Source organism: Miniopterus natalensis, chromosome 3 (genome assembly GCF_054644295.1).
Source record: "Miniopterus natalensis isolate mMinNat1 chromosome 3, mMinNat1.hap1, whole genome shotgun sequence".
Lineage (NCBI taxonomy): Eukaryota > Metazoa > Chordata > Mammalia > Chiroptera > Miniopteridae > Miniopterus > Miniopterus natalensis.
Window position 1 is genome coordinate 66,013,452 of NC_142083.1, and position 16,513 is coordinate 66,029,964.

Here is a 16,513-nt window from a genome sequence, read left to right on the forward strand (position 1 = left end):
TTTTTCACTTAGTTGAATATTATTAGGTCTTCCTATACCTTCCAGAGGAAGCCACTCTTTTAAAGCTTGTGTAGTATAATGAAATTCTTTTTAAAAAAATTGATTTTAAAGAAATAAGAGAAAACATCAATTGGTTGTTCCATCTATTTATGCATTCATTGGTTGCTTCTTGTATGTGCCCTGACCTGGGATCAAACCCTCAACCTTGGCTTATTGGGACTGCAGTTCTGGGGATAATGGAGTAAAAGCTCAAAACATGGTAGCTAGCCAGTGGGCTCTCCTGGCTGTAAGCCTCCCACTCTGACTTTGAGTAGCCACAGAATTCATTTCTATTCCTGTAACCTCTGTCCTAATATTTATCAGACTGACATTCCTTGGGGTCCAATACTACTGCTTCATATAAATATTACCAGATTGTCTTCCAAATCCTGGTAATGGTGAACCTGGAGGCAACTGGGATCTCTTGCAAGAACTTATGCCATGCAGAGAGCAATCTTAAGATTCCTGGAGCAAACTGACAGCAAAGAGCTGACATGGGGTCTAATATGAAGTGAAAGGAGTTGAAACTCAGAAAATGACATTTTTCTATTTCAAGTCATCCCAAAACGAAGCCATGGGAATCAGAGACACAAAATCAGGAAGAAATTCCAGAATTAAAGTGACAAAAATAGTCTGAGATCACACAGGGAAAGTCTTCACAGTGCTTTCTTTAAAGCGTAATTTCTCTTGTCCGCAAATTTGGAAAACAGGGAACAGAAGGGGAAATGAGTAGAAAGAACACAGTGTGTGCAAGTATTTGGTGTGAGTCCCTGCTCCTCCATTTCAAGTGATAGTAAATAAGGGAGCAAACCTTGGCGTGCATTGGTCGTGAGCCTGGCACGCTGCTGCATGCTTTCAGATTTGTGCCTCATTAAATCTCACTTAAGCTGAAATGATGCTTCACTTAGCAGATGAGAAAACTGAGATTCAAAGAAATTAAATTGCACCCAAGTTTACAACCCAGGACTCTTGACCTTGAACCTTGTATTTCCATCCCTGCTGTTCTTCCTTGGCTCCCTGCCCTGCCTCTGGGTTCTCTGGGAGGCTTCAGAAACGCTGGGTGAGATAATGTCACTTGAGTGATGTCGGCTGCTATGGATTTTCACTTCAACTTTATCTTTGCCGCATTTCCTTTACACCTTGCTTCTGCTGCACAGTTTTGTGTGGATGTTGACACTGTTTCTCCTCCTGTTTTTGGTAGTAGCTTTTAATTCTGTTCTCCAGCTTTCTCTAGACAAAATACCCTTACACTACGTATCAGAGTCCCTGGACTACTGACTCTATTGCTAACAAAAGATTCAACACCTTAAAAGAAGGGAAATTCCCTGATAAAATTTTAATATGTATTAGATTTTTTTTTAAATGTCATCATGAAAAAGGAAATATAGCTCCTTACTAACTGAACTGTGTGAGGTCTCTGTTTTCACACAACCATCTGGTGTTTTGCATTTCTCAGTTCCATATTACTTCCAGAAGGAGTTGAATAATTTTGACCAAATGTGATTCAGAACAAAAGACCATCAGAATTTATTTGAAGTTTAATTTGTGGGGTTCTTTATTTATTTTTTAAAAATTATTGTTAGAGTGAGAGAGGAAGGGGGAAAGAGAGAGAGAAACATCAATTTCTTGTTCCATCTATTTATGCACTCATTGGTTGCTTCTTGTATGTGCCCTGAGCAGGGATCGAACGTGCAACCTTGACATATTGGGATGACGCTCTAACCAATTGAGCTATACCCAGCAGGGCCGAATTTGTTAAGTTCTTTAAACAGACCTGCAGAGAAGGCTGTTCTGTGCCAGGCATTGTGTGAGACATGTCCTGTATGGTCCATTCTCCATCTATCTTTGAAACAACTTCTAGAGGTGGGGATCACTATTCTCGTACTATAGATGGGGAAGCTGCGTCTCGTTAATATCCCTGAGCAGTATGGAAGTATGTGGAGCTATTAGATATAGAATGTTTGGACTTTTATAAGTAAACTCTTCTTTTCCAGGATCCTGGGGGAATAAGTTGCCACAAGAAATGTGTACTAGAAGACAAGCTTATACTGCACTTTTTAAACTTTAAATTAATATGTGTCACGGGGTATGTTTTTAAGAAGGTAAACTCATGGCTCTCATACAAATACAGAATGTGCATGTCAAAGATATTACTTAACTCATTTATTAATGACAAATCAGTAAACTTTTTTTTAAAGTTATTATTTTTTAAATATATCTTTATTGATTTCAGAGAGAGGAAAAGAGAGAGAGAGAAACATCAATGATGAGAGAGTCATTGATCAGCTGCCTCCTGCATGCCCCTGACTGGGGATCGAACCCGCAACCCGGGCATGTGCCCTGACCGGGAATCGAACCCCGATCGCCTGGATCCTAGGTCGACGCTCAACCGCTGAGCCACGCCCGGCCAGGCCAAATCAGTAAACTCTTATACTGCGTTCAAAGGAGAAGTCCGAGTGCAACACAGGCAACACGGAAATGAGAAATCAGTTCCACCTCCTCTAGACGTGTATCTCTAGAGCCCTTTGCAATGCTATCAGTTTTCTGCAACCCAGAGTTGTCAAATAACTAAGTAAAGAACAATAAGAAGAATCTGGAAGTGGGTGTTTTACAGTTCCTAGTATCCCACTGAAAACTCCCCTGTGATATTTTTTTCTTTATCAGCCCATTTTAAAGTCACCACTTGCCCTTATATTTGTCTTTTTCATTATGTTGCCTTTTTAAGTGAGCATGTGCTTTTTGGAAGTGGTAGGTAACACAAAGGAAATGGCTTAGCTTGTCACTGCAATGATGCAAACCGCTGGTTTTTAACCACTCGGGGTCAGGAAAATTCATACACAATTTGCATTCAGCATCAGGTTAAGGGTCCCAGATGTACTGATTCTTCCAAGACTGTGCTCTTTTGTGTTAGGGCCTCCATCTGTGTGACCTAAGGCCGATTTTTGGGTTAAGGTGTGTGGCACCTGTCTTTTCTCCCTGGCTAAGATTGCCTCCAGCTGGCTTCCATGGTCTGTGCTCTGACCCTTCCTGGGCAGCCCCCTCGCAGTTGGCATCTCTGCTGCTTCTGCTGACTGTGGTCCTACACCGCCAGCCCCCACCCCAGCACTCTCTTCTTCTTTCTGTTTGCTGTTTCTGCTCTATCCTGTTAAATTTCCCACTGTGGGATTTTTTTTAAGTTTATTTTTTATTGTTGACATTATTACAGATGTCCCCTATTTCTCCAGCCATTCCGAATACTCCTTGCTTTTCTGGAGAGGCACCAAATCCCAGTGTTAGAGAGGTCAACTCTCAGCCTGTTGACTTCTTGTGACAGTGTTTACGGTTGGTTATGGCCACTTGTTTATCCCCAAAGCTGTCCTTTTGTTAAGCCCCCATTCAGATTTGGAGTTAATCAGATGCAAGAAGTAAGGTTTTATATATTTGTTTAAAGAACTTTAATTAACAGACCACAACAGCCAGACATGCTCTCCAAATTGTTTTCTTTTTCATCCTTTCTGATAGTGGGCCCACTTGATCAAATTTTAATTGGGCAGGAATTAGCAGCAACATAAATGTGCATCTGTCATCACTGTTTAAAAGTTCCAGGTGTAACAAATTTGATGGTGAAGAAGTGATGTATTTGCTGGGGAGGTTGTAAAGAAGTGACTGGAGTGCTTCACTGTATTAGCAATTTCTTAGTTGAAGTAATGTTATAGGGAATTATTGTTAATCTCGTAAAACTAGTTTTTCATTAGTTAATGCTATAAAATATATATATTTTTTATCTTCTGAGCATTATTTTTTTTTAATGTATACAGGGGTCAGCATATTTTTACCACTAGTGTCTATCTCCAGATTTATAATTGTTGATGCTAAAGCCAGGATTCCCTGGATATCAATTTGCTTTTCAGCAAACATTGCTGAAATGAACTGTTTGATTAAGCCAAGAAAGGAAATATAGGGGGCGGGGGCAGTAAGATAAGTAGGTGCAAAATAACATTTAGTACTGTTTCTATAAAACACTCTTAAATAGTTTTAACATAGCAATAATCCTTTGTTTACGTTCAACAAGTCTTCATTTATCATTAATCAACAACATACATGTATATTATCAAACACAAATGAATTCATCGTAATAGGTGAAACACTAAATCGGTACTTTCAGCACTTTCTCCTTGAGAACATCCATTCACGTGTTGGTTGCCTTCCAGGACATACCTTTGGTCCACCCCTCTGTTACATGTTTAATCATAGATCCAGCCAGAAGTAGAGGTGGGCCTGTGCTTTGGCTCCCACTGTATCTCAGTCAGAACCACTGCATCCTCCTTTTACACGGAATATCTGTACCATTGTCCTCTGCTGTTTCCTCATTGTGCATAACACATCTTCCCTCTGTAAGAGAACTGACTGATGACTGTAAGAGAAACCACACTCTAGAGTGCACTTAGGGGAAGAAAACCACATTTTTAGCTAGATAAAACAAACATCTGCTTTGCTAGCCTGTAAAGCAAACAAACAAAAACACCCATATATGTATTTAAAACTCTCATTTTGCAGGTCAGCATGTTTTTACGCAGAAGTATTTAAGTATAGCAAAGAGAAGGGGGAAATTGGTTCTGCTTCTGTCAGGAGCCCATGTAGGCCTGGGAATGACACAGAGAGCAAGATACACAGTCTCTGTTCTCAAAAAGCTTAAATTCTGGTAAGGAGAGGCAGACATTAAAAATTTAGGCAAATGATGGGAGTTTCAGGAACAAGAAAGTGTGATGGTTAGCAAACAATTTAAGGTAAGCAACATTTCCTAATTTACATTTTTAAAAACCCTGGCTACTATGGGGGGGAAGATTGGAAAGGGGCATACACTAGACTGGTATCTGTGGAGAAGGTGGGAAGTGGGTAGAATTTAGAGAATTGAGGCAGGTAGAACAGAAAGAACTTGGTAATAGACCGGGTGAGGGGGAGGATTGGTGGCTCCCAGGGTCTCTGACTTGAGCAAATGGATGGAAGGGATGCTATTAATTAAGACAATAAAGAATGGAGGAGGAGTACTTTGGGGGCAGGAGGGAATTAAGGATTCCTTTTTGGACATGGTACATTTGACATGCCTGCAGAATAGCCAAGGAGAAGAAAAACCTTGAATGCATTTGCAAAATGAATCCGGAAAAGCGGTCAGGGCTGAGTTATGACTGTGGGTGTTGTTGGCACGTGGATGTATCTGAAACCGCGGGAGTGGGTGAGATCACACAGGAGTGAGGGTAGAGCGAAGCAGAAAAACTTGGTGCAGGACTAGCGCTGAGACATACCAGACCTTTAAGGGATCTGGTAGGGGATGTGGAACTGACAAATGAGCCTGAGCAGGAATGGCTAAAGGCAGTTAATTTGCTAGGGGGGAAAAAATCGTATTTCATGATCACAGACCACACAGTCCTGGCCAAGAACTCTCAGCCACAACCCCCAGTTGGCTCCAAAAAAGTCTCACTAATGCGAGAAAAGAAATCTACTGCAGGCGTGGCTTCCCTGCCGCAGGGAGAGGGAGCTTCATTCTCATTTTAAAAGGTGACTGCACCGGATATAATCCAGAGACAAACAAAGAGTGTGTGAAGCTGCTGCTGTTTCTAGAGCAGGGTTTGACATTCCTCTGAGACAAGTGTGAAAGGCTCAGAGATCGAAGTCTCTGTCCTGGTTCAGACGCGGTTACCAGTAAATGGGAATGATCTTGCTTAGCTGGCAGCAGCCTTGCCTTTTACGCTTTCTCTTGTGGGAGGTTAAAGTGCTGCAGCGCAGAGTTTCCGTTTGGTCTTTGTGTTTGAAATTAGATGGGATGTTTAGATTTAATAAGAAAAGTAGCTTAGACGAGGTGCAGACTTGCAGTCCAGCCTTGGGAAAAGGAGCACAGAGGAATCTAGAACCGCTCTCCCCCTGGCTTCAGTTATTTTACAACGTATGACAGCATTTCCAGCTAATAGACATTGCAGTAAATCCCAGATGGGATGTTTGCAGACTGTGCCATGTTCAATAGAAAAAAGCAGAATAACCTTTCAACCTCATATAAAATAAATTCCTGAAATCCTGTTATTTACTGCGTATTTGAAAATTTGGGGGTATATCTTTCTGTATAAATCAGGTTTATTTATTTGTTGAGGTCCATATCATAAGCTTGGCAATGGAAGATAGTCCCTGGTCTTAATATGGTAATATTAACTACATGTGTGCCCTTTCTTTGGATATCAGTTCTTTAGTGTGAATTAACCTATATGCACTTTTGCAAACCGCTGAAGAATAGGGTAGAAATGGACTACTGCTTAAGTGGTGAAAGCATAGAAAAGCTTGGAAACTTTCATAAAGTTGCCTGTTTTTCATGCTTTTTCATTTTCCTTTTCTTTCTCAAAATATATTTCATTTCTTCTTCTGCAGTTTCAGTTCGTGTTTGAGAAGTTTAAATATCGACATTTGTTTGAGGGTACCATCTCAATCGAGATGTTCTTTCACGGTGTATGGCCCTATGTGTTTGTGAATGATGTTCTGGAACCACTTGGTGGCTACTTATACTATATACCATAAGCTACTTTGGCCCAAATTTCAAATCCAGCATGGCTGTTCCACACTGAGGGATCACTCTTCCTATATGTCCTCCCAGCCTGGATTTGGGAGCGGCAGTTTTCTAATGTTGCTAGAAATAATTTTACATCATTGATGATGCCCTGACTCATTTCTCCATAATCTGTTTTTAAGCCTTTTACCTTTCATTACTGAATGACTGCTTTCCAACAGCTAGGCCTAGGCTTCTACACTGGCATATGCAGAGGGAACATCTGCTCCTGGACCCAAAAGTGGAATAGAGACCCTGAGATCTACAGCTCTAAAGACCTAGGAAGAGGGAGAAAGCACAGCTATAGTGGAGCAGCATGTACAGAGTAGGGGGAAAAAATTGGAGAAAAACTAAACTGGGTTTGGGGAATAAACATTGATTGAGCATTTTCACTGACTGGCTGTAAGCTAGGAACATTACAGTGTCTCGTTAATATTCAACACTTACAACTATTATAATATGTACCTTAAACCTGTCAAATTAAGTTATGATCATTCCAAAAGTGAACTCTAAGCATCATCTTTTTCAAAGTATATTGTTCAGGTAGCACATTTTATTAGCCCATACGGTATGGTTATTTTCTCAAAATGTATAAAAATGTAAAGGGAGCAGTAGCCATTCATCAGAAATAGCAAGTGACAATAAGCTCTCCAAAGAATGTTTTCATACTCAGCTTCTGGGAGTTGAAATTCAGGGTAGTTAGGATTACCAAACTGGTAGGTATTGGCTGGTATCTTGGGAAATTTGACTTTTTGCAATTGAATTATAAAACAGGGCTCTCCTTTGGATTTGCTTCCATGCATTTGCCATTTTACTCAGTATCATAGCTTTGTCATCTGTTCCTCTTACATTTAAATGAGTTTCTTTACATTGTTCTTGGTAACTGTTTTCCAGAGGATAATTGTGGAGTTGATTTTATATTTTTGATGCACTTTTTATGAAATTAAGCTAGGGAAAAATTGCATAAAAACTTACTGCCTCGTGAAACATAGTGTTCTTATAATCAGAAAGTGTTATTTTTAAGAAGGTTGAACTCTTTAACTTCTAAACAAAGTATTGACTACATTGCAGAGGGTATAAAATACTTGAATTGCCACCCTGGCTGGTGTGGTTCAGTTGGTTGGGCATCATCCAGTGCACTGAAAGGTTGCTGGTTCGATTCTGGTCAGGGCACATGCCCAGGCTGCAGGCTTGATCCCAGTAGAAGGAGTGCAGGAGGCTGTCGATTGATATTTCTCTCTCTCTGTCCCTCTCCCTCTCTCCTTAAAAATAAATTTAAACAAAGACTTCAATTACCAAAGACCTTAAAGATTATGCACAACAACCTGTTAAATTCACAAATGAGAACCTAATGCACAGAAATGTAGGGAAATTTCTTTTTTACCTCTTTTTGGAACAGAAACAAATGTCAGTAGATTGGAGGCAAATCATACATATAGTGGGAAAATGAGAAGAAAAATATACCTTAAGATCTGTTTTTAATTTGCTCTGTCACAGAAACTAATCTGTTTTCCCCCCCACCCTTTGTTTTTAGTGGCCACAGATGTCTTTAATTCCAAAAACCTGGCCGTGCAGGCACAAAAGAAGATCTTGGGTAAAATGGTATCCAAATCCATCGCTACCACCCTAATCGATGACACGAGCAGCGAAGTGCTGGATGAGCTATACCGGGTGACCAGGGAGTACACCCAAAACAAGAAGGAGGCTGAGAAGATCATCAAGAACCTCATCAAAACGGTCCTTAAGTTGGCCATTCTCTATAGGAATAATCAGTTTAATCAGGATGAGCTAGCGCTGATGGAGAAATTTAAGAAGAAAGTGCATCAGCTTGCTATGACCGTGGTCAGTTTCCATCAGGTAGATTACACCTTCGACCGGAACGTGTTGTCCCGGCTGCTGAACGACTGCAGAGAGCTGCTGCACCAGATCATTCAGCGCCACCTCACCGCCAAGTCACACGGACGGATTAATAACGTCTTTGATCACTTTTCAGATTGTGATTTTTTGGCTGCCTTGTATAATCCCTTCGGGAATTTTAAACCCCACTTACAGAAACTTTGTGATGGTGTCAACAAAATGTTGGATGAAGAGAACATATGAGCGTGTGAATGAAGATGGGGACTGCTCGCAATTGATCTGAAGATGGAGCCCTGTTGGTTTATGAAGGAAAAGAAGGATTTTTTGAAGAGTAAACATATTTCAGAAAGACGCTGCCCAATCCAATTGTCAGACGTTAATGATAATGTTTCGTGAGGCTCATTTTATTTGAAGAAAAGCATATTGCCAAAAATTATGGTTAACAGCTTCCTAAGGGGTAACAAGTACTGGGGAAGATGTGTGGTCGCAGAAGGCAAATACCGAGTTACACAGAGTATGCGTGACTCCAAACCTGGAGACATCTTTTTCAGAGCAGTTGTATTGGCGGCACGTTGGATATTTCTAACATGTACAGAGTTACGTATTTTGATTAACTTTTGTTCATTACTATGTATATATACCTCTTTTAAACAGCCAAGAACTTTTCTTGCTGTCATTTCTGCTTTCGAAGCCATTCCATTTTCAAGTCTACCTTTTGTTAAAGATTCTTTTGTGAAAAAAGATTTTTGTCATTGACATCCAAGAATTAAGTCTTAATTAAGAATTAAGACATTAAACAATTGAGGCAGTCCAATTGGAACCCTCAGAGAAATGGAAAACTGCTTCTCTGAAATCAGTATTGTAGAAATCAAAACTGTGTCTGACATTATGCATAATGCCTAATATAAGACTATGCCTCTGGAGTCAAGTCCTGTTTTTTAATACCAACCGTGATATTTCCTAGACGTGATAATGCCCCAGAACGTAATGCCTTGAAATGCTTGCTGAGGGCTTAGCTTTCATGTTATCTTGAAAATGTGCTGATGGAATCTCCCTTTTTAATATCCATTTGAAATGTAAGAGACAAAGAGAAAATCTAGATTGTTCTTGATATTAGGACAATAAAAAGTAAGTGGTATTAAGAAAAATAAACAGTCTTTATTTTAGAAATTGAGTCCATCAAAATAATGTAGGAGGATGAGGAACAAAAAGGGAATAAAGGATATTGCTACAGAATATGAGAATGAAAATTAATGCATTTCAATGTTTAGTAAGGTTTGATAGGTAAATAAAGAATGCCACTTTTTTATTTAACTGGTAAGGTTTTTGCTATTTTTTTATTTGCTGTTTTGATGAGTAAACCAAAGACTATTTGCATTTCAAGCAGTTTGTGTGTTGTTTCTATGTAATTTTATGTGTGTGAATGATAAAGTAAACACTCGCTTATTTTGTCAAAAAAGAAATGGAAACCTGCTGGCCAAGAATATCACCTAGGAAATAACAGACAACCAGCAACACTAAATATTTGCATTGTCACCATGCCTGTGATGCAGTGTACTCTTGCCTTGAATTTGCCTCCCAGAATATTCACATTCAAATAATAGTTCTTCAGGAAAGGGCCTACAACTAAAATTCCAGAGGTTGAGATCTGCTTTAACCCGCTGCAGCCTAGAGGAGGTGACCAGTTTCTCTGGGACCCTCATGGGCTTGTCTAAGACAATTAGCAGAGGCAAAGTATCTATCTCCCTGTTTGATACTAAATCCTGACATAAAGATTTGAACTTAAATTACTATTCTTACTTCCCAGAACTGGTAGGTGACCCCTATGTGTTATAGGAATAGCATAGTGACTGCAGAAATGGCCCCTTTAGCTTCATATCCTGCAAAGGAGCTTATAAATTTAGTTCAGCAGCCTTCCTTGGCCAGCTCTGCTTTCCTCAAAGCAGAGAGTGTAGCCTGTGGGAGCTCCTGACTTGTTCATTCTGTTCTCTCCCAGATCTTCCTCAGCGGGTGTGGGAAATGAAGTGTCCTGGCCGTTGGTGGGTGCTTCTTGCTCATCTCTCCCTATGGAACAGGACCACCAAAGAGGGAGGAGCTGGGAATGAATTCAGATCAGTCTGGGCACATTGCATCGTTGCATCCAGAGTTATGCCTGCAGGCTAGCAATCAGATAGACATGGGGGAGGGGGAGAGCTACCCTTAATCTCACACGAAAGAAAGGTCGTAGGCAGTATTCTGAAGAGGGGGACCTGTTTATTATCTCTCAGCTTCATCTTCTGGGAGGAACTCATCTTCTCACCAGTCCTGGGCCGGGGAGGCATGCCCTAGAAGCATCCATTACAGCGTCTTAATCAGCAGGTTCACCTCTGATGAAACAGGACGTTCTTTGTGCATGAATTTAGTTGTGGGGTAGAGGGTAGGGGTGGGTGGGGGTGGTTAAAGCTGGAAATAATCCAAATGTATTTAGGATAGATAATTCTGAGCCAAGTGATAGTCATTTTGGGGTCTTATGGACATTTTTTAAAGATTGAGTTTGCATTTTGGAAAAAACATACCAATTGTGTTATAATTGATTTTTAAAGTTCAGTGCTAATAGCTCCTCTGCAAACAGGAGTTAATCTAATAGATGAGTGATAATACTAATATTAACAATTGACACAAAGTGGCTGTTGTGTGCCAGGCACATTAACTCATTTAATCTCTGCCACAACCTTCACCATTTTACAGACCAGGACACTATGGCAAGAGAAGTTAAGGAATTTGCCCGGGGTCGTATAGCTATTACGTGTCAAAGCCGCAGTAACACTGTATTTTAGTTGAATGGTAGCATGGATAAAGGCAATTCTAGAAACATCACTGGTTCAGAGAAGAGTGGGCAGTGTGCTTCTGAAGTAGTTTTCACATAGTGACATTTTAGATGATATTTAAATCCTAGAGGTGTGACCTATTCTCTCAGATCCGGGTGTAATTTATACCAAGTATTTTATGAAGTTTTCAACATGGCTCCTCATTTGGGGCCATCTCATGGCTCAAATGTCTGTCCCTGCTGGAACTTAAATTCAAGGCGCTTGCAATGAACAATGACTTGGAACGCTGAAACACGAGGTGCAGTGGACCCAGCCCCAGCTGCTCTTTCAGCGGACACACAGTGAGCTCTGTGTGCACACGCCCAAGGCAGACGCAGCAGCTCACCGCTGTGTTCCCCAGAAGAGGTGCGGCAGCAATTTGCTGCTTCATTATTTTCCAGGTTTAGAGGTTGGAAATATCTGAACGAGTAAGTTTGAGGATAGCCTTGTGTTTTTCTGATTATTAGACCTTTTGTATACAACTAAAAATTAGTTTAAAAAAAGGAAAATGTTAGGAACTTTAGGAGTACAGAGATAATGCTCTTTTTTTTTTTTTTTTTTGTCTTATATAACAGTATCTCACTCAATTATCTGGAAAGTTTTTTTCCTCCCACCATGTAAATACTTAAAAAAACACAAAGCTTAAACTTTGTAATGGATTTTCCCCTCAAAGGATTAATATAGCACTTTTTTGGTCTACATTTCAAGTCAATTGGATTTTTACTGAGCATTTTCATTTATCCTCGAGACACTTGATAAGAGCACATAAGCTGAGTTATAATTTAGCATATCAGTCTTGACAGATAGTAAATGAAAGATGAAATATTTCATTCCATTCCATATGATGGAATATTTGTAGTAAAGAGTTAAGTGCTATTTAATTGCTAGGAAATTAAAATAACCTAATCAAACAAACTTAATTAGCATGTTAATAGGATTTATATCTATTTTTAGCCAACTTGCATTTCCAAACTTGTGTTATCTAAGTTAATTGAACTTCGCAGTGTTTGAAAAATTACTGCTTTGCTTGATAGATTGTATTCCTTGGCATAAAGCTTCTGTGTAATTTGTTAAGCTCAGAGCAGGTTTTAACATTCAGTGCTGTTTATGACAGGTAACATTTTATCCTAGCTCTGAAATAATTCTCTTTCTGTGATTCAGATACAGTCTTTATAGAAACCCCCTAATGAAAACATTGAGGCACTAACCAGAAAAATGAGTCAACTTTTTGTTCCTAAAATGGAACAGAAACATTTTTAGGAGCTTATAATCACATATTACTATTATGGCAAACTATTGAAAATCCATTTTCTCTTTTATTGAGGTGTCTTCATGGTTAGTTATGTAGGCCCAGAGCCAGAAAGACACTTTTATTTTGGGGGATTTCCCAAAATGGAAACATTTTTTGGTACTAATGATTTATGTCTGTCTAGCCAAAGATGTGTTTTCCATCTAGCAACGAACCTCAGTCCCAAGTTATGGGGGACAAGTCACTGCAAAACAGCCCGTCTGCTGAGCTCTAAATAGGGCTATGTGCAAGTCAGCCAGCGATCACAGTTAAGAGGAAAACATCTGTGCTTTGGAAAATGCCCTTCAAGTACAGAGCTGTGCCCTGTGTCCACCACATTTCCATCGGATCTTTGTAAGATGAGCCAGCCCGTGGGTAAGGCCCCTTCCCCTTCCTTCATGGGTGGCTGAGGAAATTTCCTGCCTTCCCCGCTCACAGCTGCATAACTGTATTTCTGCCTCATGCAAAGAAGAGGGCTGATCGGGCACTTAGGGCTCGTTCTTCACACAAGGAAAGAATATTTGATTTTTAAAAGTATGCGTTTTGATGTGCAGAATGATCCAAGACCATATGCTTCTCTGTACTTCAGTTTTTCCATTTAAAAGCTCACAGGTAGATGGATTAAGTCATTTAAAACTGCCTGATACAATATGTTTTAAACATAGGGCAGGAAAGTGAAAACTCAGCTTATGTACCTAGATGGTCACCATTATCTGGGATGATGGGTGTTTTATAAGAAGCTGAGGTTGCATTTTCCTGGAAATGGACTTTTATTGGCCCAGCAAAAGCCACTAGGTACCCATCCTAAGTGACTGTCCTGCTGCTAAGACCATTTGTTTTCACTAAAGGATAAATAACTTGCCAAGCAAATGATATATTTTTATAAGACATTAAATGTCCTGGAAGAGGATTGCTGCTAATTAGATAAAGGTGCCAGCATTATTACTGTCCCCTTATCACAGCCATTTTCAACCGCTTTCATCTCATGGCACATAAACTAATTGCTAAAATTCTGCAGCAGACCAAAAATACGATTTTTGCCCATCTGACAAAAAAAAAAGTATAATTTTGATTCATTCACACCGGACAGCTATTGTTGTGTTGGCTGTCTTTTATTGGACAATCTAAGGCAAAAGAGGTCAGTGTCCCTGTCTAAACAGTTAGGTGCTGCATGTATTAAAAATTCTGTGGCTCACGGTTGAAAATCACTGCCATATTGTATGGACTTTGTGTTCTCATAGCCGAGGAGTCACATTCTTAGGTTGCTGAAATAGTCACTGGGAAATACTCAGTGAAAGCTACGAGTGGAAACATCCCGTAGCATTTTCAAACACCACGTGCCAGGAGTTTGGCATCTCTTCCTGCTGGGGACACACTGGAGGGTGGCCAGGTGGAGCCCCGTTTTCAGGGTTTTCAGCAACTAGTCTGCCAGGGAGCCTTCTCAACTTATCTCCAACATTTGGACAAAATCAATTACCTCATATGCTCATTTTTAGGATAAATTAAACAAAACATGGAGGGCTTTGAAACCTCCTGAAGACTATTCCTGCGTGGAGTGTTTACCTAGGCAAAGAAAAGAAGTGTAGAGCCTAAAGTAAACAACAGGCTTCCGCAGCCCCAGATAATTTTATCAAATCTCAATCTCTTTAAAAAAATTGTCTTTTGTTTTCAGTTTATAATGCACACCTATTATGTGTCCAGCACCAGGCTGGGCCTTGGACCCGCACAGTAACACCTCGATCCTGTACTTGAGTAGTTCACTGACTGCTGGGGACACTGACAAGGCCACAGGTACGTTCCCTGAATTAGGATTCCTGGGGTGAGGCGGATCCCAGGAAAGGCTTTGTCAGCCTCAAATACTCTTGCTTTCTGGCTTTAAAATTTTCACAGCTTTTTGAGTTTTAAATTCATGCTTTAGAAGCAGTGAGCTCAGCCCTGGCTGGTGTGGCTCAGTGGGTGGGCTTCGTCCCATGCACTGGAAGGTTGCAGGTTCGCCCCCTGAACTGGTCCAGTGAGCATGGCCCTTCCATGGTTCTCGGCAGCCGGGCCACTGGCTGGTTTGGTTCTGTCTGCTCACTCGTCACTTGCTCATCACTGCCTGGAGCTCCCTGAGTCTTGGAAAAGAAAAGTTAAGAAACCCTGGCCGGTGTGGCTCAGTTGGTTTGGTTGGAACATCGTTCCGTACACCAAAAGATTGCGGGCATGAACCCCCGTCGGGGCGCATGCAGGAGGCAACCGATCTTTCTCTCTCACATCGGTGTCTCTCTCTCTCTCCCCTTCTTGGCCCCCTCTCTCCCACTCCCTCTCTCAAAATCAATAAAAACATATCCTCAGATTTAAAATAAATGAATAAAAGAAAAAAAGAAAAGTTAACAAACAGCATGTCTTCTTGCTGACAAAGGATTGAAAATCAGGCCCAGAAATGCAGCCTGAGGTTTAGACCCTAAATGTATTTCATCCCCAGTGGCTTTCCCTGTGGCTCTAGACAAGACGGGGATCTTTTCCTTTTCGTTGGGTTATGTCTAGAGAGTTGGCATCCAAAGTCCTTTTTGGACACATCACACCACTTCTGATACTTGCTAACTAATGACAGGAATTTTAGTTTCTCCTGATTACAAAAAGATGGGCTTTTGAAGTTTTAGTTTGTTTATGAACCACGTAATTTCAACCAAGGATAACAATATAAACACGGCTGATTGTGTAGAAAACCTACCCTGTGTGCTGAACCAGTGTTGCTTTTATTAGCAGGCCAACAAAGACGTCTGCTCTACTCTGTGTCCTAGTGGCCTTTGCCACACTCCTTCCTCCCAGACTTTAAAAGCAGCAATCCCCTGCTGGGACACTGGCTCCCACTCCTTTCAGCTGGCATCTTGGGAAGAGCCTCTGACTTCCTGGCTACTGTCGGCACAGCCGGAGTTTGGAATTTGACAGCCTGTTTGTCCATCTTTTTCCAGTGCTAATTTCAATACAGATGTTTTCCCCAAGAAGCTTACCTTTACTTCTTCTGTTTAGCTCTCATAATACTTGAGAAAATCTTTCTGCACATATATAAAGATTCCACTTTTAGAAAAAGAGCCGTAAATTCTAAGTTGATGTGAAACCCATTATGCAAATCATACAAGCCCAAGGAGCAAGAGATATGAACCAGCGAGCCTCCGAAACATAGTTTGGTTGCCTTTCCTTCACCCCGTGTGAGTATTGTCTGTAAATGCACTTGCTTAACACTAAGATTGGGGCACCTGGGGGAAGCAGCATAGACGAACGTGTATGGGGCTGATCGAAATGAGAGGGTTGAAGATTCTTCTCTTATTTAAAAAAAGCTTTCATAAAGACAGCACAGAGTCCTGTGTACCTTCCCTGGCTTTCTCCAGTGGCAACCTGTTATATAGGTTGCACAATAGCAAAACCCAGAATTGACATCGGTATGTTGGTGCTAGACTACAGGCCTTATTTAGGGTTCACTGAATAGGGTTCATTTTTTTTAACGTGCATTTATTTGTGTGCATGTGTGTGTAGTTCTATGTCATTTTAGCCCATGTATAAATTTGTGTAACCACCACCATTATCAAGGTACAGAGCTGTCCCGTCACCACAAAAGAACTCTCTCATGCCACCTACCTTTCTGTACTCACACCGCCTCTCACTCCATCCACCTCTCTATAGTTTTATCATTTTGAAAATGTTATATAAATGGAACCGTAAAGTATATAAACTTTTGAGATTGACTCTTTTCACTAAGCATGGCACCCTTGAGGTCTATCCAGGTTGTTGCATGTATCAGTAATTCATCCCTTTTTATTGCTGAGTAGTATTCCATTATATGGATGTACTAGAGTTCGTTCAACCATTCATCCACTGAAGGATATTTGGGTCATTTCCAGTATTTTTCTACTGTGAATAAAGTTGTTAAGAATA

The 16,513-nt window shown here is 40.5% G+C and overlaps 1 protein-coding gene across 3 annotated transcripts in view; it reads left to right on the forward strand.

Moving 5' to 3' along the window:
* The window catches only part of TNFAIP8 (TNF alpha induced protein 8), a 111,578-nt gene extending 95,065 nt beyond the window's left edge, over nt 1–16,513 (forward strand). For all 3 annotated transcript variants that reach the window (XM_016204609.2, XM_016204608.2, XM_016204606.2), the window contains exon 2: nt 8,142–16,513. In XM_016204609.2, the coding sequence (XP_016060095.1) occupies nt 8,142–8,707 (566 nt within the window). In that variant the 3' untranslated portion in view covers nt 8,708–16,513. The remainder of the gene's footprint in view (nt 1–8,141) is intronic.